Below are 23,345 nucleotides of genomic sequence, written 5' to 3'. Positions count from 1 at the left end.
CTTGGGCCGAAAAAAAACAAACTACATTACATCCAATCAGTGGATCAGAGCAGCACATAGAAGCCAAATAAAATGTGTAAAATTAAATAAATAATTGTTCCAAGACATGAATAGGGATGATAATGAGAGTTGCTCTTTACTGGCTAATACTATCTGGAGACATCTTTTAACATTTTTAAACTCCCTGTGTAAACTGTCAGTCATTTACATTTGACCCCGCCTCCTGACTGAAGACAGTTAAGCATGCAAACATGCCGGTACTAGGATGCTTCTGTGAGCGTTGACTGGATGGAAATAAATATAAATAATGACTGAAGACAAGTCCACAAGGTCTACTGATGCTACAAAACATTAGCCACTGCTACTCACAGGCTAAATGGTTATTATGCTAGAGCTGGAAGCAGCAGTCAATTTATTTAACACATAATTGTGAACCTAGAATAAATAAATCTTTGGTGCTTTTAATTCTTCACCATATTCACCATTAATCCTCAGAAAATGACTGAATGAATTGAACTCAGGACACTCTTTATTGGTATAAATGTGTAGTATTGTCGAGAACTTGACTCATGGTGTTGCAGAATTTACAGACCACATGATTCTTGACCAAGTCGTAACTCCTTTCATTTGTTTTTTAAAAAAACAACATACAGTATGTTCAAACATCAGCTTTAGAATCTGTTGGAATCAACTATATCCTCTTGTCCTCAGTAATTTGCGGGATCTTGGGATTGTTCCTGTAGCTACATGACTGCTGCCATCTAGCAAACAGAAGTTTAATTGCAACACAAAATTTGACAAACATTGTGAATATTTGCGTGTCAGTTAGTAAATAAAATCGAAATTATTTTTTATACACTTTAGTGAAATACAAACCATGCTATCTCAATGAACTATGATTAAAATATGATTAAATAAAATATGATTGATATGACTACATTGCAATATTTTTCTGTATCTTTATTTTCTTTCCTCTTCTCTGGAGGGTTTTGATCATAATATTGAGTTTTCACTGTCACTCAAAGTTGCAAGCCTTGCAAAGATATTTATCATCTGGACTGATTCGTGGATTAAGACGTAATTCATCTTTCCTGCGTCGCCTCGCCGCTGGTGAAGTAATGCAGGAGGGCCGCGCAGCAGAGGAGCGGGGTCTCGGGGGTCGCGACCTCTGTCAGGGCGTAATTGGAGCGGAGGCCCTGCAGGGTCCTGGATGAAGCTGGCTTTAGCTCAGCGTGATTGAGTTTGACAGCACGGTCCGAACCTGATGCCTGCTCCGGCACAGGTCTTCGAACGCAGCACGAGTTTACCGCTCCACGTGTTGAAGCCACGCCCCGTTTTAGAAAACTTTAAATTGCTGGTCCAGCCCGGGAGAGAGCGGATGCCCCCCCCCCCCCCCCCGACCCCCCACCTCCACTCTGATAATGACTCAGTGGGCTTTTTTTAGAACTCTGCTCGGATGTTTACAGATCAGATCCTGCCCCGAGTGTCACGGCAGCCACCCCCGGGTCCATGTGGGTCTGATGAATGTGCCTGAGTCAGAGGGTGCCGTGCCTCGGGGGTGTTGTCGGGTCCGACCCGGAGCCGGCCGGGCAAGTCTTGGCGCCCCCCCCCTGGGAATCGGGGTGAATCTTGGGAAGTGTGCAGCGCCGAGGCTGCAGGAGGCACCCGAGGGTAGGCGAGAGGGCAGAGGGCCGGTGCCAGGGTCAGAGCCTCCCGACCACGGGCCACGGCTCCTCCCGTCCTGACCCGACCTCTGCGGCTCCTCCATCAATGCCGGCTCTTTCCTCCTCCCGCCGAGGCCGTCCTCGGAGCCGCCGAGGATGAAAAGTGTCCTTTGTGTGCGGGTTTGGGGAGATAAATTGGAAAAAGCAGAAACGCTTACGCGTCATTATCATCCAATCATTCTTAACCAACATGAGTTTGACCTCCAGTCCGTCACCGCTAATCACCTCTTCTCCGCCGCAGGCCGGAGGCTCCCAGGTGATCTTCACCAACCCTCTGGAGATCGTGAAGATCCGCCTCCAGGTGGCAGGAGAGATCACCACGGGCCCCCGGGTCAGCGCCCTCAACGTGGTGAGAGACCTGGGCTTCTTCGGCCTCTACAAGGTGGGTCCACACCTCCGCCGCCACACTGACCCTCACGGTCACTCAAGGTCACTCTGCAGCTTCTCCGAACATTCAATAAAGTTCTTATTTCTAACCTTTTTATTATTCTCTTAAACATTATTATGTTTGTTGATTGTGTTGTTGTCACCATTCTATGTTTTAACTGTCAATTTTCTCTATTTCTTTATTTGTATTGCTATTATAAATGACTATTATTATTTGTACCTTATGTTTGATGTCATTATTTTATTAATCATGTTATTGCTAGTTAAAAATTAAGTACACAAAGGTTTATCTCATTTATACCACTTAAAGGAAGAGAATCAGAGCATTTGTGCTCAAACACAGAGCTGATACTTTGGGTCAAGGGTCAGGTGGAACTGTCCTTAAAATGATTTAAAATAATGTTTTCATTTATGTATCACCTGTGCTTGATCACAGTAAGTAGCTGCAGTGATGAGCTCACTATGTCACTATTAGAGCAAGAAAGAGTCCCTTATTAAATTTTTTTTAAACAGTTTCAACATCATTTAAAAAAATTAATCTAAAATATATTTATGGTTTTCATGGAATTTTACATAAACACTCTCGCTCACCCCCCATCTGTATCTAAAGAAAATGGACGGGGTTATGTTTGACGTTAAATGGAGAAGCTGCCAGCACCATCTCATTAACTTCCATTGTAAAACCAAGTGAAAAAGCAGAGAAATAGGCAAGAAACAGACAGATTTTTCACTTAGTTGAGGATGATAAAAAACACGTGATGATGATCGGAGAGATTTGCAGCTGAACTAAAATAACTACGAGCACGTCTAGATATGTATAAAAGCTCAACTCACAGTGCAGTGAACAGAGAAGGTTTTAATGAACTTCAGGGTAATTTTATAGCAGAGATTATAGCGGAAGTAACAGACCAGTCACAGACAATAACAATAACATAAAACAGCTGATGACTTAGGATCATATGATACAGAATTAAACGTCAAACTTAAAAAGTCTTTGATTTTCTGGTGTTATCCTGATCTTTTTAGTCTATCTTTTTTTGTATTGTTTAAGCGCTTTGTGACCCTGGTCTAAAAAAGCGCTCTATAAATATAAATTACTTACTTACTTTCTTCTACTGACAGTTATGCAGCAAAGCTCACATCAAGTCCCCGCGTCATGAAAAGAGAAAGATTCTTAACACCTTTGATGCATTTTAAGTGGCATTAAAGTATTATCCAACGTTTATATCCTGGTGTTATCAAGGGAAAGAATGAAAAACATGCTTTTCTGTTTCTGCTGGAGATTAAAAGTGTCAAGAACTTTAGTTTAAGAGTCTTTCTGCTATCACTTCCTCTTTTGCCTAATCTTTTCTAACAAGCCACACATTCTCTTGACATCATTTGTATCAGTTAATATTTAATATTCCTGAATACAATAAACAAACGTCAGTGTTTAGTCATGAGAGTTTGAACTCTATTGTGTGTTATATTCTTTTTTTTTTACAACATCCAGAATACTATACGATACCATCCTTATAATAGTTTGCACGACATCATCCATCCACTGTTGGAGCCTATCCCAGTTTATATGGGCGAGAGGCGGGGGACACCCTGGACAGGACGCCAGTCTGTTGCAGGACACACAACCATTTACACACACACACAATTTCCCCAAGTTCCCAATCAACCTCTGAATGTCTTTGGACTGTGGGAGGAAATCGGAGTGCCCGGACTAAACTCATGAACACGGGGAGAACATACAATATTTGTAGCATCAGACAATAGTGAATTTTTCCAAACCGTTGATAAAGTTCTGATCCATTTCTCGTCCAGGGAGCCAAAGCCTGCTTCCTGCGTGACATCCCCTTCTCCGCCATCTACTTCCCCGTCTACGCTCACACCAAGAAGCTGTTTACGGACGAGGACGGACAGCTGGGGGCGCTACAGCTGCTCTGCGCCGGAGCCATCGCAGGTAATGATCGCCGGCTCCGTTTCCTCCCGCAGACCATCTCTCCGCCCGGCGAACGAAAACAAGGCGACTCGCTGCGAGTCTCTGTGTGGCAGAGCCTCGCTGCAGAACATGACACCGTCTGAGGCACGTGTCGGGAGCTTCATTATCTGTACCTGCTGCACCGTCTCTTCAGGTGTTCCTGCGGCGTCGCTGGTGACCCCCGCTGATGTCATCAAGACCAGGCTCCAGGTGGCGGCCAGAGCGGGCCAGACCTCCTACAGCGGCGTCATCGACTGCTTCAGGAAGATCCTGCAGGAAGAAGGTTTCAGGGCGTTCTGGAAGGGAGCGGGAGGTAGATGCATATTCCTCAGACCCCCCCCCCCCCCCCCACACCCCCCTTTAACTGCTGGAGACGAGTTAAATTGTAATATCTTTTAATCGTCCTCCGTCAGCTCGCGTCTTCAGATCGTCGCCACAGTTCGGCGTGACCCTGGTGACCTATGAACTGCTGCAAAGATGGTTCTACGTCGACTTCGGAGGAAGGTGAGTCCAGTGACTTAGAAGTGGACGAGGAAATTAAAACTATAAAATTGAAATATCTGAAGAAAAATAAGCACAAAGTCTGGGGAAACAATCAGGGATTAAACAGACATTTTTCATAAATGTATTACACCAGGTTTCTTTTGTTTTGTTTTTTTCTTTATTTTTACTTTAACTGTTATTTATGTCCTTTTTTTCCTTTAGTGTTAGGTATGTTTGACACACATATTAACATGTGTGAAAATCCAATAAAAAATGTTTACAAAAACAGTTCAAAAATGGTTTTGTTATGTGAAAAAACATTTTGAATAAAACACGCTCACAATGCTCAACTAGCCTTTTAACTTTAAACAAAATCACTTTCCTAATCATTTTCTAACTCAATAAAAACTATTTTACGAAACGGCTATTTTCATCACACCCTCTCAGTGAACTCATCCTTGCAGGTGTGTGTTTTTTTGCAATTTTTTCCCATAAAATGGTTAGTTTTTTTTTTGTCATTGTGCAGAATGTTGAAAAGTTTTTCTTGTAACTTCTGATGCCGAGACAAGATATAAGTTAAATGTGTCTTAAAGTAGTATTTAGTGATTGGCTTGGACAAGAGAACCGTTTCCAGACTTACTTTCCAGTATTCACTCGTCTGATTGGACAGTGCCGTGATGAGAGCGAGACTTTCCGTCAGGAATATTTTTTGCATCGTTGCCATTTCATAGTTAGGCACTGTGAAACGACCTTGAAGAACCATAAACAATCGTCTAATGTGACCCTGAACAATAAGATAAGACAAATCAGACCAAGATATTTTAAACCTTATCTTGGCTTGAGCTTCTTCAACTCTGACACTTCTAACTCTTGTCCGTCAGCTTCCCTAACACTCCACCGTCATCTCTCCACAGTCGGCCCACCGGCTCGGTGCCGACACCAAAGCCCACCCTCCAGAACCTGCCCTCCGTGACGGCGGACCACGTGGGCGGCTACCAGCTGGCGGCCGCCACCTTCGCCGGCGTCGAGCGCAAGTTCGGTCTGCATCTGCCCAAGTTCAAGACGCCGGCGGAGACTAAAGCGCCGTCGTAACCTGGTCGGAGTCGCGGTCCGATCGCCTGCATGAACACGTTCTGACGTCAGCGGTGCATGAATCTGTTGACGCCACGATGTACAGATGTTTTTTCAAAGTATTTATTTTGAAATCAGCATTTATTGTATTTTACTGAAATAAATCATTTCAAACTGTGCAAAGAGATCGACCTCAGCATGGATGACGAGTTGAAACTGGAGACGACGAACGGAAACGGAGCCAAAACCTGGACACCTGATAGAATATATAAAGACATCTGGAGATCTTCTAGACAAACGTAGGTTTCTGGAGAAGCAGCGAAGACTTGAGACAGTATTTGGCTTGAAAACTCAGATTTAAGGCTCTTGACGACTGAGTCTACAATCAGGTGAAAATGAAACTTTAAGGCAACTGGCTGAAGATTGTACAAATGTCCCATTTTTGTTTCCGCCCTTCGGGAAGACTGGTGATCCGGAGGAAGTGGAGGGAAGAGATCAGTCACGTCTGATCCGTGGCGATGTCATCACGTCGCAGCAGAAGACCTCAGACGACGAGGCACCCCTGGTCCCCAATGTGACGCGTCCGTGGCGGGGTGGAGCTCAGGCCACCAGACGCTGCGCCGCCAGCTCCTCGGCGTCGTCGCGGTTCTCGTTGATCTCGGCCAGAGTGCGAACGAAGCGGCTCCACTCGTCCGCCTTTGGAACCGCAAATTGCTGGAATAGGAAGAAAGAGTCAGAAATGTATTAACCTTTAATTGCCTGAATATCACTTCAAAAAAGTCCCATTAAATTATTATTATTTTAATTACTGATAAAAGTTACTTTGAAAAAATAATATTCAACAATAATTTTAATTATATTCTTCTTAGTTGTTCCTGTGTTATTTTAAGTGTTGCCAGGAGAGACTTTTTACAATTACTTAACGTATGTTATATCTGTAGTGACTGAAAAATATTGATTTATTTTTCAAATATTTGTTTCCACAGGTGTGAAAATACATATGTTAACAATGATTTTACAAAGAAATCAATAAAAAGAATAAATAAATGTTTTATTTAGTTTTTACATAATTTCGTATAATTAATCATATGTGATTTAATAAAAATTATGAAACAATATAATGTTAATTTAAGAATTTATTTTCTTAATTTATTTTTAATTACTTAATAAATAAACGTGGACACTGGCAGTTTAAATATAAACCTGTAAATAAAATGTATTTTCATGAAATAAAAGATAAAATTGTTTACATCTGGCACTTGAGTGCTAGTTGCAGGCGAGTTAATGGTTGACATCATCAGATGATCGGGTCACTCGGGACAGGTTCACACAAGTGTGGATCAGAACCAAGATAAAGCTACAAACCTCTCCTACGTCGTACACCAAGACGCGACCGTCCGCCACCCCGACCGCGATTTCTCTTCCAGACTGAGACCATCTGATCCTGTTGAGCGCCGGGTTCCCTTCGACCACCACGCTGGCCGTCGGCACCTGAGCGGAGGATTAGAAACAAAGATTATTAGTTATTATTGAAGAATACCTACCCTTCCTTTAATCTGTAACATGTCACAGGTTGCAAACACCAAACTTTTTGAAATAACGTTTTCCTTTAGGCTAAAATGTACGGCGGCTAGAGAGATGACGTCACCTCAGTGTCGTTGTTCAGGTTCCAGAGGTCCAGATGACCGACGCCATCCACGCATGCAAACAGAGCCGGGTGGACCGGAGACCACATGACGTCGTACACGTTGTCGGAGTTGTCCTCGAAAGAGTAGAGCGGCTTGTTGTTCTGCAAAAATGAACATGAGTCGGATGTGAATAAACGCAGTGACTTCTTCTTTGCACTCAAAGGATGCGATTGGTACCTTGGTGCTCCACAGCTTGACGGTCCAGTCGAAGGAGGACGTGACGAACAGATGGGAGAAGTCCATCGGGCCCGGGGTGGTGTGGCAGTGGATCCCCGTGATGGGTCCGTGGTGACCCTCGAACATCTCGCTGATGCCCGCTTTGCTGTGGACACACGTGGCAGGATTTATGTTCACGTTCATCTCCAGTGACGTAGATGAACAAACCATGACTGGGATCATTCACAGAGAAGTAAATACTCTTTTATCAACGGCTGTGACAATATCATCGCCGTGAGAACGAGCTGGAAAATGAGTCGGACGATTACGGAGGTGATTCTGTGAGAACTTACAAGTCATCCTGACGGATTCACTTTTCACTGTAATTACGCGTGATTTCTCTCAGAAGCCGCACACGAGTCCAGACTCTTGACACCGAGACTCGTCATGAGCATCTGAGTCTGAAAGACTGGATTGTTCTGGGAATATGTGAGAATCTGACAAACATTTGACAAACCTGCAACAATATATCAAACTCAATCAAACTAATTTTACAACTGTTGCAAACCATTATGGTCCATGTCTTTTGGGTCATTCCATGAGACCAGAACCATTTCCTCCTTATATTTAAACTCTGGCATAATTGATTATTATTAATTACATAATTGGGAAATGATTATTAACATTATTTAGTTGCTTTTCCTTTAATACATTATAAATACATTAATATTAGGCATCTTCTTGTCTAAAGAAATGTTTTTAGTTTGATAAAACAAATTATAGGTTTGTCTTTCATTACAAATTTGCACATTTTAGAAGATAATAAGTATGAAAATGACTGCAGCTAACACTGTTAGCCACTAGCTAACTGTTAGCCACTAGGTAATCCAGCAAAGATAACATAACTTTCTTCAATTTACATTACAGTTCAACAAGATATTAAAGTTAAGGTAAGGTTTAGTTTATCTTGCAAATAAGATAGTCTTGAGAGATCTTGGCTCCTGCAAGGGTTTGAATGATGTCATGAAAAAAACATGTTAAATAATGTAACAGGCATGAAGCAGGAAAATAAAATGTTTGGTTCAAAACCAAGTCTCGCTCAAGACTTCAGAGCGAGAAAGAAATGCTAGAGTCAGAGATTCTTCTTTCAAGATTAAATCTGTGGTCGTTCTCCACCTGCTGAGTTGTGATCATCTCCGAGACGACCTTGAGCAATTATCGACGCGTCTTAGAACCACACTGTGAGCTCCACAAGAGGCCTCTGTTTTTCTGGGGACTTTAACCAGGGACCTGAACTCAAGTGTAAAAAAAAAAACACACTGGGGGGAAAAAAAAAACTGGTTTGTTTCTCCTGCATGCGTGTCGTGTTTATGTTGAAAGACCTCTGCAAATACAAGTGACGAGCGGAAAAGAAAAACAGGACGGCTGGGCAGGAGTGAAACCTCAAACAGCAGGAGAGCGACTGCTGGACATGAGCCGCGCTGGGAAGTGAGTGGGATATATTTATTTGACGCGCGGTGGGCTCAGGATCCTGGCGGTGTCCGAGCGTGGAGGGGGGGGGCGGTTCTTTTCAACGTACCTTCCATGACGACACGACATGTAGACGGAGCCGTCCTCGCTGCCCACCACGAAGTTGTTGACGTCTCCGAGCGGGAACGACATGGAGGTGACGGCCACGGCTTTGGACTGCTTGTACACCAGCTCCATGCTGTCCTGTGGGACACCAGAGGACGTCTTGTAGATCTTTCAACAGATAATTACCTCTGCCAAGGAGGCTGTCTGCACTCGTTTGTGAAACAACTCAAGAAGGTTTTAACTAATGTTAATGACATTTTCAGGCAACATTAATACATTTTGTTCACATTTTGGTGGTCAATTACCATCTGGATCCTCAAATCATTTGAAGGAAAAAAAATCACACTGTGTAGATTCCAAACTCTAAAAAGCATCCAACTATAAAGATAGACTAAATAAAGTTATATTAAACAATAAATCCCATCATGTCTAACTCGAGTCATTTTATGTTCAAATCAAAGTAGATTAATATTCATGTTGATATCGTGACTTATACATATACCTGTGTTTAAGGGAAGATAATGAATGGAGGTTATGGAGGTCAACTATTAGTTGAAGGGTTTGTGGTTATTTAGGGTAGACTGAGCCTCCAAGAATTAAAGGACAATATCACACTTGTACCTCAGGTAACAAACAGTTTGGAAAATAGTAATTTTGTTCAGCCTTTGACCTCGTTTGATAACATATTTTTGCCCCTTCTTTCATTGAATTTTACGGTAGATTGTTTGAGTTGGCAGAAGTCTGTTATTTCTAAGTACTTTTCTACTTTTCTACGAAGGTGAAAACCTAAAATCTAAACTACAATCCTGAATTAATGTTGTGATTCCTCACTTAGAAAAGTCCACATTGAATGTCAATGATCAACATGCTTTTAAACGGGAGCTCAGAAATGTCCAAACAAACTCACCTGCGGCTGCGAGAGCATGTCCAGACTCCATGAGCACATCTTGCCATCAGTGGAGATGCTAATTAGGTTGTTGGCGTTCTGAGTGCCGACGACATTCACGCAGTAGACGGGGTGCTGCAGAGGTCATACGTGGTCAGGGGGCTGCAGTCGGGCCTTCAAACTACTCATTTGCGGTTACCGTGTGTGCGGCTGCAGACAGGGGGGTTCTCTGCACGGGCGTCCGCTTGTTGCTCCTGTTGTCCCACAGAACGATCTGACCCGAGTAGGTCCCACCGACTACGATGTTGGGATGGAACTTGGCGAAAGCGGACGACATGACGGCAGACTGAGGGAGGAAATCACAAGATGATGTGGAGAATTTTGTTCAATTTCTTTGTTGATTGATCAACGAGAATGACAATGTACATCTGCTTGAATCGGTTGAGAAATAAAGATTAAATATTTAAAACTTTCATTAACATTAATAGTTTTACATAAGATAACGCACTTACATCAGACTCAAGGCCCAGGGGCCAAATCAGGCACATAAAGACTTGGAGTCGTACACATAGCAATAACAGTTAAACTGAGAACAAATGAAAGTAATATAACGGGAATAAAATACTGATGGAGACGGTTTGGTAAACATTAAATTTGTTCTGTGTGCGACCACGAGTGTGAAAAGATTTTGGCCCCTTGTGTGATTGAGTTTGACACCCCTGAGCTAACCAATCAGGAATGATGGGAAATATATGCACTTAATGTGTGTGTTTAAGTGCTTCTTATTAAGTTGCAGTCGTTCTCATGGAATAGTGGTTGGTTGCAGGAGTGTCAGGATTTTTGAAGCTTATCCTCGACGACGTTATTGGATCTGCATTGTGTCCCCATCCATGTGACATTGTCCTTTTGTCTCGTGTTTTTCTCTTTTGTTTTAAGAAAGGAGACAAATAAAGGGCGATAAAAAAGCAATCAAAAATAATCAGGCATTAAATTAAACAACCTTCTGTTGAGGTGTTTTTCATGTTCCATTGTTGGTTGGTTCTGTCACTAGAAGGAGAGTTATAACTCACATAGTGCATATAGGTAAAGAAGATCAGAAAGAAGTGTCTGTTAAAGAGTCAATTTTGTTACATTTGTTGTGTGACTGAGTTTGACAGATCTAAATTATATTAACTGTACAACAAGATTGAAGATATTGCATAAATCCTTTTGATAAAGAAAGCCCGATTCCAATTACAGACTTAAAATGGAGTTTTTGACCAAGACAAAAAGACACAAAGTAAGTGAGATCATCATTACTTCAAGGTCCTGCTCAGACACAAATGTATGATAAGTTATGGTAAACTTGACGCTTCATGTATTCATGACACAACCTGCTGCAGACTTAACCACCTTCGCGCATTCGCTCCCTTTGATTCATCCGAGCAACATGCCTGCGTCGACATCCGCTCCAGAGGCAACAGACATGTGGTTCTACTCAACTTGTCTTGCTGCAGGAGCCTGAGGGCAGGCGGCATAATAAGGCTGGACACAGCGGCGGAGCTCTGCAGCGAGCTCGTCTGAACATTGGGCCCTTGTTTAGATGCAGATGATAACCACACACACTTAATCCTGCTGCAATTCTCGGATTCCAGTCAACTCCTGCGCCACAGGTCTTTTCCGGTGCCTCCGGAACACGTGTGTGTGTGTGGATGGATGTGGTGGATGCCAGCTCGGTGAACTCACGACTCAGGAGTGTGAGGTGGGAGATGACGAGTTTGTGCAGAGCCACCCATGAGGAGAAGGAGGAAGTGGCTCACCTGACAGTGGAAGACGTACTCTGGCGTGGACTTCTTATACTTCATATTCCACACCAACGCTGCTCCGTCAGGCTCATTAGTCGTGTCTTCGTTGTTGTTGTAGGAAGCGACGAGGAGCTCCGGATACTGGCGGCAGAACAAGGGAAACGATTGTTAGCGGACAGTAAAAGACGAGGTGGAAAGAGTGATCTATTTAACGAACATATCAAAGAGGATTTCAAACCATTTAAGTTCGTTTTGGTTTAGTTTTCTTATACTTTTAATCATATAATCACGGCCATTCATACATTTTCCCTTGTGAAAGAATGTGAAATCACAACAAAAAAAAGGAAAAAACAATAAATACTGTTGAGAGAATCAAGTGAGCCCCCCCAAGTGGAAAATTCAGCAGTTGCTGAATGAAGCTTTCATTGGATTTATAAATCAACTCCTGGATCCTGTTTGTATTCTTTTCACATAAATTTCCCTAAAAGGCAAACATCTTGACAGACTCTAATCTTGAATCTGGACAGTTACAGGTTGTGTAACTTTAATCGATCCATCAAAGATTGGGTTCCCCTCCAGGCGAGTAGAAGCAGCGCGAGGGTAGATTTGCAGCTCGATCACTGTCGGAACGCGTCGTTGAATCATGCATGAAATGGCCTCTGACACCAGAGGAAACAAATCATTACAGACGTTGACTAAGTGACAATCAGTGTGGGACATATTTCTCCTCCCAAGGGAATCCGGGATAAAAGTAAATGCTGTCAAAACCAAGCCAAGTAATCATAAAGCATTACGAGCGAACAACACTAAGTTCTGTCTGCAGCCGATTAGCAGAGCTGATAACTTCGTCTTTGTAAAGCAGCCTGAATTTAGGAAAAAAAACGTTTCCCCAACATGTAAAAAAGTCCCCTATTAGGAGGAAATGATGTCACCAACACTCCCCCTAGTGGCTTAGCCCAGAAACACATAATATATGGTAATGTTAGTAAGTAAGTAATTCTAAAGCGCCTTTCTAGACCAGGGTCACGAGGCACTTTAACAATCAAGAACAATACACAGTTAAAACTATTTACTATTAAAGACCCAGAAAATCAGGGGAAAGCCTGCACAAATAAGAAGTTGAATTTTTCTGCAGGAGATAAAGGAGTGAAAACCACAGAACAAATCCTACAATAACTAAAACTTTATTGATGAGAGAGACACACCTGAGGAGACCAGTCCAGAGACGTGACAACACGATGCTTGGACCAGCGGTCGTCCATGAACTGCCTGTTGAACGACAGCTTGGCTCCAGCCTGGATTTCACTAAAATCAAAAAACCAAATGTTGAAATAAAAACATTTAAAAACAACAGTACATCATCAATATATGAATGTGTTCTACCCCTCCTTCTCTTCCAGGTCCCGGCCCCTGTAGTCAAAGAAGAGGTCCACTCCTTCCGACAAAGCCCGCTCCACGATGCGAGTGCTGTGGTCAAAAAAGTCTGCAAACTCTTCAGAGTGGAGGATCTGGAGCTTTTCCTCTTCGGTCAGCTCATGGAAGATTGCTGCTCAGAAGGAGTTTAAAATAAACATGCATCAGAAAAACCTCATCAACTTATTTACCCCAAAAAATGACGTTACCTTCCTCTTCTTCTTTCTGGTCCGACCTTTTGGTCTCAGCTTCTACAACAGGTTCAGCCGGAACCATTTCCTCCTCCTCTTCTTCATCTGTCAATCAAGAAATAAAACTCTTCAGACTCTTTGTCCATCATTACTTTTTTACATCTTAAACCTAACTTGAACTCATTTTTAACTTGAGGTTATGTAGATTAAGAGAACATTCGATTATATCTTGGTCACATTGTCATTAGCATTTTAAATGACTACCCCTGACTTTGCACAACCATCTTTAAACACCACCCAAACACAGACTAGATTCATCTGCGCGTGTACTTATAGACTAAGATAAAGGAAAACAAAATACAAGTCAGTCAAATTCAGAGCTGTACAAAGATGTATGCAAACGATGGTAAAGATCTGCTGAGTTCACTGAGAGGGCTTCAGACTAAGAGGGAGCGGTGATGAACAGGAAAATTATTGTATTTTATTCAAAGGGCTGGTTGGGCAGTGATGCTTCACATATTTTAATATCTCACTCAAGACAATATTAATTTCCTGCCACGGGAGCAAAAATCACATTCAGTGGATTGGAAAAAATAAAGTCCAAGAGTGAAAGTTTGTTACTGTAATTATGTCAAATATTTTAAATTCATCATGTGACTTTGATTTTTCATGTCTGTTCACACTTCGAACCACTATGAGAAGTAGAATAATCCTGTTGTTTGTTTCTATTTCAACTGCCAGTTAATTTACAAAAACTCCCAGTGATGTTAAATTAAAACTCAAATAGAAGAATGTTTCTTTAATAAAATTGGATAAATGGTATTCGATGCTCATAAAAATCACGTAAACACAGACCACCTGTACAGAATTCTAGTCATTAAAATGTTAAATGGAAAAATCTAAACAGACCATTTGAATAAATCTGCCCCTGAGGGTCTAATTAATCGCGTTTATTCAAGTAAAACAGTCTTAAAAGCGTGAACTCCCTGTGCAGAAGTTGTACAACGTTCATTACTTCCTGCTTCCAAACAAAACTCACACAGTGATTGTAAGCTTCGTAAAAGGCTAGTTTTCTATCTTAGCATTTGTTTGGTGGCTTGGCACAATGTATCTTTTCAAATACAAGCATTCTAAAGCTAAGAAGTTTGCCAAGACACACATCACAGCGGGTGTCTTGTTGTCATAGGGACCCATGATTCTCAACTCGGCTAATGAGACCATCTATTCAAAAGGATGCTGGAGCTGTTCGCGTCCCCTATGTTGGGTTTCGGGCTCGCTCAGGCCACGAGGATACACGAGTTGTGCAGCTGCCCGGGTTCATCCTCGCTGGTTTGACCGGACGCCGGCGGGTTGCAAAAGCAGGTGGCGTTGTCAGCATTGTCTTGTGCTCTTCAAAGGTGGCATGGGGATGGCACAGAGGTTTTCTGCCTGGCTGCTCCGACACAAGCCTCTCCCGGAACGACAATCCTGTGTAATTACTGTCTTAGCAGGAGGTCTGCAACTCCTATTCAACCTCAGAGAATGTATAACAAACTACGAGCCAGACCAGCTGGCAGGCTGCACACAGGCTCTACCTCAAAGAAGACGACACACACTTTGTCAAAACACATCTATTTGAGACGGTATAGGGTCCATGCTTTCAATGTAAAATAAAAAAAGACAACATAGAGGGGCCAAGCGATCCACAGGGAGAGGACACATGCAGGCGTTTATACTTGGATAAGAGTCACAGTTAATCCGAGATGACAGCAGCACCGGAAAGACTTCCTACCTGCAGAGATAATCTAAATGATAATGTCATCTGTGGTTTTGTCTGTGAAACGACTGCGCTTGCAAGGAGAACGAGGAGCCTGATGAATTTACTAGTTCGGGAGACACAAGCCATTTCAATGTACAGCCATCCTCTGCAACCAACAGAAGGTTAAAATCTTTCCTTTCAAGGGCCTCAATCAGGCTTAAAGGAAAACAGTAATCACTGTCTTTCAGCAAGTCCCGGCTGTGCTCGTCAGCCCTTTCCCTGCTGAAGCCGCCGGAGCAATCAACGTGCCAGGCATTAGGAACGGATTGACAATCTGAAAATAAAGGGTATAATGCACCTGCCAGCCAAAATGGCCATTTGAAGAAAAGCTAGTGATCCTGGTGACCCCACCAGTGATGTGTAGGGGGACGCCGGTTGGGGAGGGACGGGCGTTGCATTTAACAGAATTCACCCGGATCATCGATGTCCTATACACTGACACCTCACTGAAAAGCAGGCCCAATTATGGCTTTTGTACCACTTAAGAAATAAAAGCCTTTTTGGGGGAAGACGAGCAGCGGGCATGGGGAGGGTGTGGCAAATCACGGGTCTTACAGATTGTACAATATAGTAAGGTAAACACGGCATGCAGTCGATGATGTTCAACAATTAAGCCTTTGCTCGTTGGTGCAGGTGTCTTCACGATTCTCTGCGTCCAGGCTGCTCAAAGGTCGTAGGACACCCGACTGCTTTCTTCCCCGCTGCACGAAGGCTAATAGCTACACCGCAGGAGACCTAACTGATACATAATAGCCAGAATAATGTGTTTTGTTCAAAGTTGGGTTGTTAAACATCCTTTATCTTTTTAACTCTGGACAGAAATTATGTTGTTTAACTTGTAATGGATGGATTGAAGAAGTGAGGGGAGGTGTAGATAAGTGAACAAGCTTAACAAGTATTAAGAATTTAAATGTAACCAAGTTACAACATGAATACGATTCGAAAACATTTTCCTTTCTCAACTCTTATTTTAACAATATGGTTCTTTAAAATCGATCTGTGGTCACCATCATGAGGTCCACAGTCACGTCTAGTCACCAACAACCATCTACACTCTTTTTTTACTTTGTTCCTGTGATTATATGGTCAGTCAACATAGTAGTTCCTGAAATTCTATCTCAGTCTGCAGGTGAACATTGTTTTCTAGAAAATATACCTGTCATAAGGATCAGTTAAACATTTAATGCCGTCTAAAAAAAACATACTTGAAAATCAGATTTTGCTCTTACATACTTCCTCCACTCAAAGTATATTACACTTAAATTTGTTCATTGTTTTTTTTAATGAGATATTCAACAACACGTTCCATCACTTCTCCAAAAGCTTAGTGTGATTGAAAGTGGCCCTTGAGCAAGGTCATTAACGGCCATTGTGTTGCTTCATTTGCGGTGATTACATCAATCCTAATCAATTAAAAATATCTATTTATTTCACACCCTTTTTTTTCTGATGAGACTTTTTCCCAACTCACCACCACTTATTGTCAAGAAGGCTTATGATTTATGGTGATTCATTTCTAATGAATTAAAACATAAATGAGGCCATGCTAAAATGAGTCATAAATAACTCTTGTTCAAAGAAAACATAGGAAAGAGAAAGGATGCAGGAAGACAAAAAAAGGAAAAATATCTTGTTAACAGATATGATACCTTCTTGTCTTTTGAAAACTTTGAGAATCCCATGTTACATGATGGCAAAGTGGTTCACATGATCCAGTTGTGCTAAAAACAACTTGAAAAATGATTGCCAAAAAATAATTATATGTACCCGTCAGCTCTTTTACAAGTTTAGATATATAGATTGAAGTTTAGCACATTTCAAATGTCAGCTGAGCCTTTTCCGTTTAAGGGCAATTTATAGGCTGATAATAGTCATACAGAGACGTACACTTTAGCGTCTTCGCTCTAGGATAGTAGTCATTGACCAATGGATTCAGGGGCTACCTGTCATCCAAACATTTGTTACCAGGCTGCACAAAAAGAAAGGTAATTTAAATAATTTCTGAAAAAGAGCCTGTGACAAGATACTTGCTTTGTGTCTATATCACTTAAAAAATAGCAAGAAGTAGTAAAAGAATATATATATATATATATATATATATATATGGGACCAGAGAAACAATTCACAAACTGCGCTAATTAGGCGTAAGTACTTAAGTTCTTCTTCTTTTAATCAGTTGTTCAATCTTATTTTCATTGTTTTTAACTGATACACCTTTAAGCTGTCTGTGAAAAAAGTATAAGATAAGAGAAAAACATTTAACCAGTCTGTTAAAAAAGGATGGGGACCAATGTAACACTGGGTTTCTGCGCTACATAGCAGCAATTTTATAATATCAAAAAACATAATTTCATAAGAAGTCACACCAAAATCCTAACAATGTACTGAAATAGGATTTTTCCAGAGCAAAGGGTTTAAAAATAAATGTTTATTCCCTCTCTGATTGTATTCTTTTAAAATGCATCTCGAAGTTTACCTGTGTAAAGGAGAAATAATGAGAGGATATATTTTGGATTGAGGTGCATTTGAGAAGCACTATCATGAAGTAATTGGATTTTACTAAAACAAGAGCAGTTACTGAAAAGGGAACTTGGATTGGCCCTCTGGCTGGGCAGGTTACTAGTTACTGTAAAACCAAGTTGAAAAACAACAAAGTTTGGTGCAAAAAATGTAAGCGGAAAATGCAGCAGAGTGAAAGTCAAAAGGGAACATGTTCCCCAATAAATGACCGCCATAAATAATACATTTGGGTCGCGATGTAAGACCGCTCACACCAGAGATTGGTCCACTTTTGATTAACCTCGCCATCAAAGATCAACACAGTGATTGACTATAGCCAGCAGTAGCATCACACAAGTCAACTCAACTTCAAATCAAGGTATCAGCAATTTACACATTTACACTGCATACAGTGCAGTGAAATATTGAATGACAGATTCTTGGGAGTCCAAATTGATAACCTAAGTGAATAAATATATTCATTGCCTGATCAGTACATCTCTGCGAACCACCTTTTAAAAGTTGTGGTTCTTCTCGTCATAAAGTTGGTCGTCTCTGCCAGACAGGTGATAGTCAACATGTGCACTATGCCAAAGGGACTCTGAGGTCTGCAGTAGCCGGGCCACAAGAGCAGCTTCCTCTAATGCCACCGCCCGCTGACCTTGAGAGTGCAGCGCCACCGCCTCCATTTGACAACATGATAAATCGCTCAATCAGAGCGCAGGCCTGACACCAGCATGCACATCAAAAATGCACAGAGGGGCGCAAGCTGAGAAGGAGGGGATGCAGTCTCATCGAGTGCCAGAAATGATGGTGTGAAAATGCACAATGTCACAGAGTGTGTTTTGTTATGTGCCTGTGAAGCGAGGGGAGAAGACAGGGAAGCGAGGGAGTTGATGAAATGATTACACAGTGGCAGGAAGGGAAGGGGGCTTGGTGTTGAACAGCTGGCAGAAACCATCGCTGTTTAACACAGCTTTACAATGCCCAGTAGAGTCCAGAGTAAAGAGTAGTGAGACATGCTCTTCATCCTTCACTACCTCTGCTCACGGCTTTCCACGAAATCACACAATTTTATCTTCTGTTGACGAGCCAGCTCATTTTTGACACCATTGACAGGCTTGAATCTGTTTAAATTCCTAACCAGGCTTTCAGAAGACACTTAAAAAGATGTGAGCTGATGCAAATAAATTGAGGAAACGCCTTAAAAAGCCAGAATCTGCCTGGCGGCGAGAGGCGTGGAGATCACCGGTGAGGTGTGTCATTATTTGGCAATTACATATATCAATCAAAGATACAGATGGACATCCAATATGTTAAATTTAAGTGGTTTTGAAATCAACTCAAAGACACACAGAACAATTGTCAATAAAGAAATGGGTTTGTAAGTCAGTGCAGATCTTCTCCTTTTGTCAGTCCCTAATATTTTACCTTCTTTTCCAGCTTTCTTAAGTCGTTTGAACAGTGATGGATGTAAATCTTTTTATTTATCAGCTTCTCTGGTAGCACATGAATCTGCTGGGCTGGGCTGAGAAGAAACTTATTTTTCACTATTCTTTATTTAACTCTTCGCAGTCAGATCAGTTTCAGATGGGCTTTAAAGCGACCCTTTGACTCGACAATTTGTGATTTTGTAGTTTACATTTTGATGCATGACATACAAAATGATCAAGTGCAATTATGTCAATCAATTTGTGGTACTTAATGAAAAATCCTACATTTTTAACTTGAAATCCTAACCTCTGTTTTTTCTTTACAACCTATTAAATCATAATCATAACTTATTGATTATCAAACATGTCTTCTCTAAAAAATATTTAAACTTGATCGGTCTTGACAAAAACTGCACCATAAGATGAGCATCACCTTCTTTCTGCTGGGTCAGGACCGGTGTCTGGGTCTCTTTTGTGTAGACAACAGTTTCTCGGGGAGGAAGGTCAACCACAGTGACTTTGGTCATTCCCAGTTTTGGAGCTACTCGCCTAAAATGATAGAGTTAGTCAATTTTCCAGTAAAACCTTTCACAAGCAAAGATAAATATACATGGACAAATAAAAGAAACTGAACAAATAAAACATGTTTAATTGAAAAACAAAAAAAAAGATCTCACCTCTTAAAAAAGAAATGCTGAAGCATGTAATTAACATCTTCATTGTTTGGCAAAAAAATCGAGATTAGCTCACATTCGAACACCGCATGCATGATTAAGAGACAAGTAAACATGCCGTAAATTGAGAGAAGGGAAAAATGACCAGGAAAGGAGAGAAGAGAGTGTCCAGTACCCCAGCTCAGAATCAGAGTGAAGTTGGAGAGCGGACGGGTCAGAGTCCCAGTGCAGAGTCCTGGTTAGTGTCACAGCAGGCATTAGTGAGAGGCAGGCACAAATGAGGAGAGGATACAACGTTAGCATAATGGCTCTGAACATGCAGACTGAATCTTTCGTCAGAAACCAATCAAACACTTTAATACAATCGAATCTCTAAAGGCCCCGTCCGGGCTGTTGGGATGTATCAGTTTAAAATGATCCTGTTAGTGTGATGACACTACTTGAACAGTGTCCCACCAGAGGCCCTGAGTGTACAAAGTGTTGTGTAGATTGACACGCTGGGAGAGGGAGAGCGGACCCTCGGGGAGAAAACATGACCTCCATGTGTGTAGGAAATAGCCATGCTGGTGAGGGAAATGAGTCGACACATAGAGGGAGCAGCTCTGATGGGACACTGGGGGAGCTTGAGTTTCAGCCCAGGGAAGGAGCTCTAATTAGGGGTTAAGAAGTCCCCCAGGCATCACAACAGCCTGCTGTTTTATTGTTAATTTAGGATCCCACTAATTCACTGCACACAAATTAAATATGTTCCCCGTTGGCAAAGACTTGTGATCTCTCACTGTAATGGTATGCAAGAGCATAAAAAAAAGAATTTTTGGCCGGAGCTTCCCTAAACATAATTTTTATGACATAAACAAATGAATGTTTGGACCGAAGCAAGCAGTAACGTCCTGTATTAATCAAAAGCCCTACTGTTCAAGCATAAACCTTTTACTCAGCCATACAGATTTGTTGTGAGAAAAGATCCAAAGATTCAAAGATGCCAGAGTGTGTACCTTGGGCCTACTGCTCCATCAGAATCCTGGCTTCCTGTCTCACTCGGTGTCCCTGCTGATTTGGCCGTAGGAGACATTGGAGGAGCAGGAACTTTAAAAAAAAAAAACAATGTTGGGAGAAAATATTTAAAAAAAATTGTGACAGCAGAAATGACACTAATAACACTGTATTAATCCTTATAAATCTTTATGAAGTATGAAGTCAAAACACGTTAAGACGCAAAAAGCAGTCGCAACAAAAGGTTGACGAAATGGCATAAAAGGTAGATAAATTATATCACTCAGTTGTGCAAATGTTTACATTTATTTTTAAGTTCTGAAAAACAAATTGTCAACAAAACAAAAAAGGAGTCAAAAACCATTTTCTCCTCGTTTTTGCAAATGAAAACTGAGTGGATCTTTCCTGCCACCTGCTGGTAGCAGAGAGAAATGGTATATGTGGAAAAACTTGAGGTCAATGAACGTATGTGGAAAGTCATTTCTGGTTCAGAAAAATTGACTAAATTTGTTTAATCACGTGAAAATAAATAATGTGTTGAGCCTATATAAAGTTCTTAAGTAACAATGGTTTTATTAATCAATCATCACTTCCAACAATAGTTAAGACATTATGAATCAAAAATAAAAAACGTAATACATGACAGTGTGAAAACAAACATACCAACAGGAATATCTGAGGATATTCCAATACTTTGTAGAATGGCATCAGCCTCACGCCTCTTCTTCTCCAAATCTGAGTCATCTTGATGAACTATTGCATCTTTCAACTGTTCTGCCTGTTGAGTCAATTACGAGACCAATATTGTCACAGGTTTCGATTATTTAATGCTGCATTTCAAACAAAATGAAAATCGTCTTGATTTTGTTTTTTCAGTAGGTGTTAAATGTAAAACAATGTTATATAGGAACCTTAACGTTATAGCTCACTATAGTTTACAAGTCACTTATCTTGCTTTATTTTCTTCATATAGTTTTATTTTAATGTTCTTCATCTCATTTGGTTTATTTTATATTGCATTTCCACAGCATAACTGGCAATACATGTTTTCTGATTTAAAGTATTTTAATGTACTTATTAGATGGATTTTAACAGAAATGAATGTTGTTATTATTAATAATATATGTAAAAAATACATGTCTGGTTGGGCAAAAAAAAATAACTTCTCAAATCATGGAGTAATCTAATAGAACTTTTATCATGGACATGCAAAATAATACAATTTAGATTAACAATTTCCAGACATATGTGCCTCATTAACCCTCAAGGTGACCTGAAGTCCCAAACAAATGTTTGTGTGGTATCCCTTGTGAGGCATTTTGTTTTTAATGAAAGAACTCCGACACTGCATATGCATTTCTGGAAGCTAAGCCAACCCTTGACCCAGGGGCAACACAAGGGATACAAAAAACACATTTGTTTCCGGGCCTTCGGGTCACCTTGACCCTGAGATAACACAAGGGTTAAGAGAACAATGTGTTTATGTTCCTTAATAAAAAGTTTCCATTTATAATAAGAGGGAAAAAGTGTATTCGATAATATAATTTGTCAAGTGTGCTATTAAGGATTGAATATATAATCCAAAAAGTAAATGTCCAATCATATCATCTCAGCAGGTCTAATTATGTTCATAGATGCTCACAATCACCTACCTCCTTCTTCTTTCTCTCCTCCTCCTTCCTCTTTTTCTCCTCTCTGATTTGTGCCAAGCGCTGTTTCTTTCTCTCTAGCTCTGCCTTGAGCTCACTTTTGTCAGACATGATGCTAGAACTGAAAAAACACACAAAATGTGTGTTAAGTAAGTAAGTGAACAAGCAAGTAAGGAAGTAAGCAAGTAAGGAAGTGAGCGAAATAAATCAAATGAACACCCAATAGGTCTGTTGTTAAATCGTATTGCTCAGATACTTCTTATAAAGCCATCTGAATATCTTACCATTTCTTTTTTTTCTCTAAAATGCATCAGCCATGAGTTTGACGACAGCTACACACGCCCGATCAGATGGTCATTGTCTGACAGCTAACACAAACCCCACCCTGTCCTGGGAACTAGAAGCCGGTTAGCTTAGCATCCTATTGCTGCGGGCTTACTTTATTGTTAATAAAACCACCAATTAATCAATTCCCAATGCATGGACGTCGTTATCATGTGTGACGTGTTTATTGTCAGAGCTCGAAAACCTTTTTTTTATATCTTTAAAAGCAATAGCATCGAAGAGGCTTTTTTAGCTTTAGCAAGCGGCTAACAGAGCGGCGAAGCGGGGTAATGATAGGAATAGTAAGTCAATTTCAATTAAAATTCCAATGAGTGTTTATAAAGCAATCATGACTTGTTACAAGAATGTAATATTAAATTAACTATTAAATGGGTGAATAGTTAACGTTAGTCACGTATCTGCAATGCTGTTATTAGCTCATGTGGCGAGTCAGTTTATATAAAGCGGGCACTATATTGACATTTGAATTTGAAAACAATATTTAACGTGAGATTGTATGTTAAGAATATAAGAATGTAATGTTTCCGGCACAAAAAAAGTTACCAGAGTATCAGCTGACAGCTCAGATCCTTCAGTCAACAGTCAAAACAAACGAAACACTGGCCGCCTCTTCTTCGTTGGATAATT

The 23,345-nt window shown here is 41.0% G+C and overlaps 2 protein-coding genes across 5 annotated transcripts in view; one reads left to right on the top strand and one right to left on the bottom strand.

Annotated features, from left to right (window-relative positions):
* The window catches only part of LOC148068672 (electrogenic aspartate/glutamate antiporter SLC25A12, mitochondrial-like), a 21,361-nt gene extending 15,540 nt beyond the window's left edge, over window positions 1-5,821 (top strand). Inside the window, exons 14-18 of the mRNA XM_087804886.1 lie at window positions 1,966-2,106; window positions 3,924-4,062; window positions 4,235-4,393; window positions 4,494-4,584; window positions 5,478-5,821. Of these exons, the coding sequence (XP_087661012.1) occupies window positions 1,966-2,106; window positions 3,924-4,062; window positions 4,235-4,393; window positions 4,494-4,584; window positions 5,478-5,655 (708 nt within the window). The 3' untranslated portion in view covers window positions 5,656-5,821. The remainder of the gene's footprint in view (window positions 1-1,965; window positions 2,107-3,923; window positions 4,063-4,234; window positions 4,394-4,493; window positions 4,585-5,477) is intronic.
* On the bottom strand, window positions 5,742-23,345 carry dync1i2a (dynein, cytoplasmic 1, intermediate chain 2a). 4 transcript variants are annotated; one of them, XM_087804888.1, is made up of 17 exons: window positions 23,262-23,345; window positions 22,377-22,494; window positions 21,388-21,502; window positions 20,727-20,817; window positions 19,877-19,966; window positions 19,491-19,606; window positions 13,346-13,432; window positions 13,107-13,269; window positions 12,929-13,028; window positions 11,739-11,864; window positions 10,139-10,285; window positions 9,961-10,074; window positions 9,058-9,191; window positions 7,500-7,644; window positions 7,283-7,423; window positions 7,000-7,125; window positions 5,742-6,348 (listed from the first exon to the last, which is right to left on the bottom strand). In XM_087804888.1, exons 2-17 carry the CDS (start codon window positions 22,482-22,484, stop codon window positions 6,235-6,237), a joined length of 1,917 nt encoding a protein of 638 aa, XP_087661014.1. In that variant the 5' UTR covers window positions 22,485-22,494; window positions 23,262-23,345; the 3' UTR covers window positions 5,742-6,234. The 4 variants fall into 4 exon arrangements, with proteins under 4 accessions (XP_087661014.1, XP_087661013.1, XP_087661015.1 ...); XM_087804887.1 differs by lacking the exon at window positions 23,262-23,345 and having other exon boundaries at window positions 22,377-22,506; XM_087804889.1 differs by lacking the exon at window positions 23,262-23,345 and having other exon boundaries at window positions 19,907-19,966; window positions 22,377-22,506.

The sequence above is a fragment of the Callionymus lyra genome, chromosome 12, assembly GCF_982586985.1.
Source record: "Callionymus lyra chromosome 12, fCalLyr1.hap1.1, whole genome shotgun sequence".
In the NCBI taxonomy this organism is placed as follows: Eukaryota; Metazoa; Chordata; class Actinopteri; order Syngnathiformes; family Callionymidae; genus Callionymus; species Callionymus lyra.
Note: the sequence above shows the minus strand (reverse complement) of the source record. Positions and strands in the feature narration are given on the sequence as shown.

Coding starts and splice junctions, on each gene's coding strand:
- dync1i2a (XM_087804888.1), bottom strand. CDS start 22,484: ATGTCTGACAAAAGTGAGCTCAAGGCAGAGCTAGAGAGAAAGAAACAG. Junction 19,967..20,726: donor GATGGAGCAGTAGGCCCAAG/GTACACACTCTG, acceptor GACACTAACCAG/GACTCTGCACTGGGACTCTG. Junction 7,126..7,282: donor ACCTGAACAACGACACTGAG/GTGACGTCATCT, acceptor TCCTCCGCTCAG/GTGCCGACGGCCAGCGTGGT.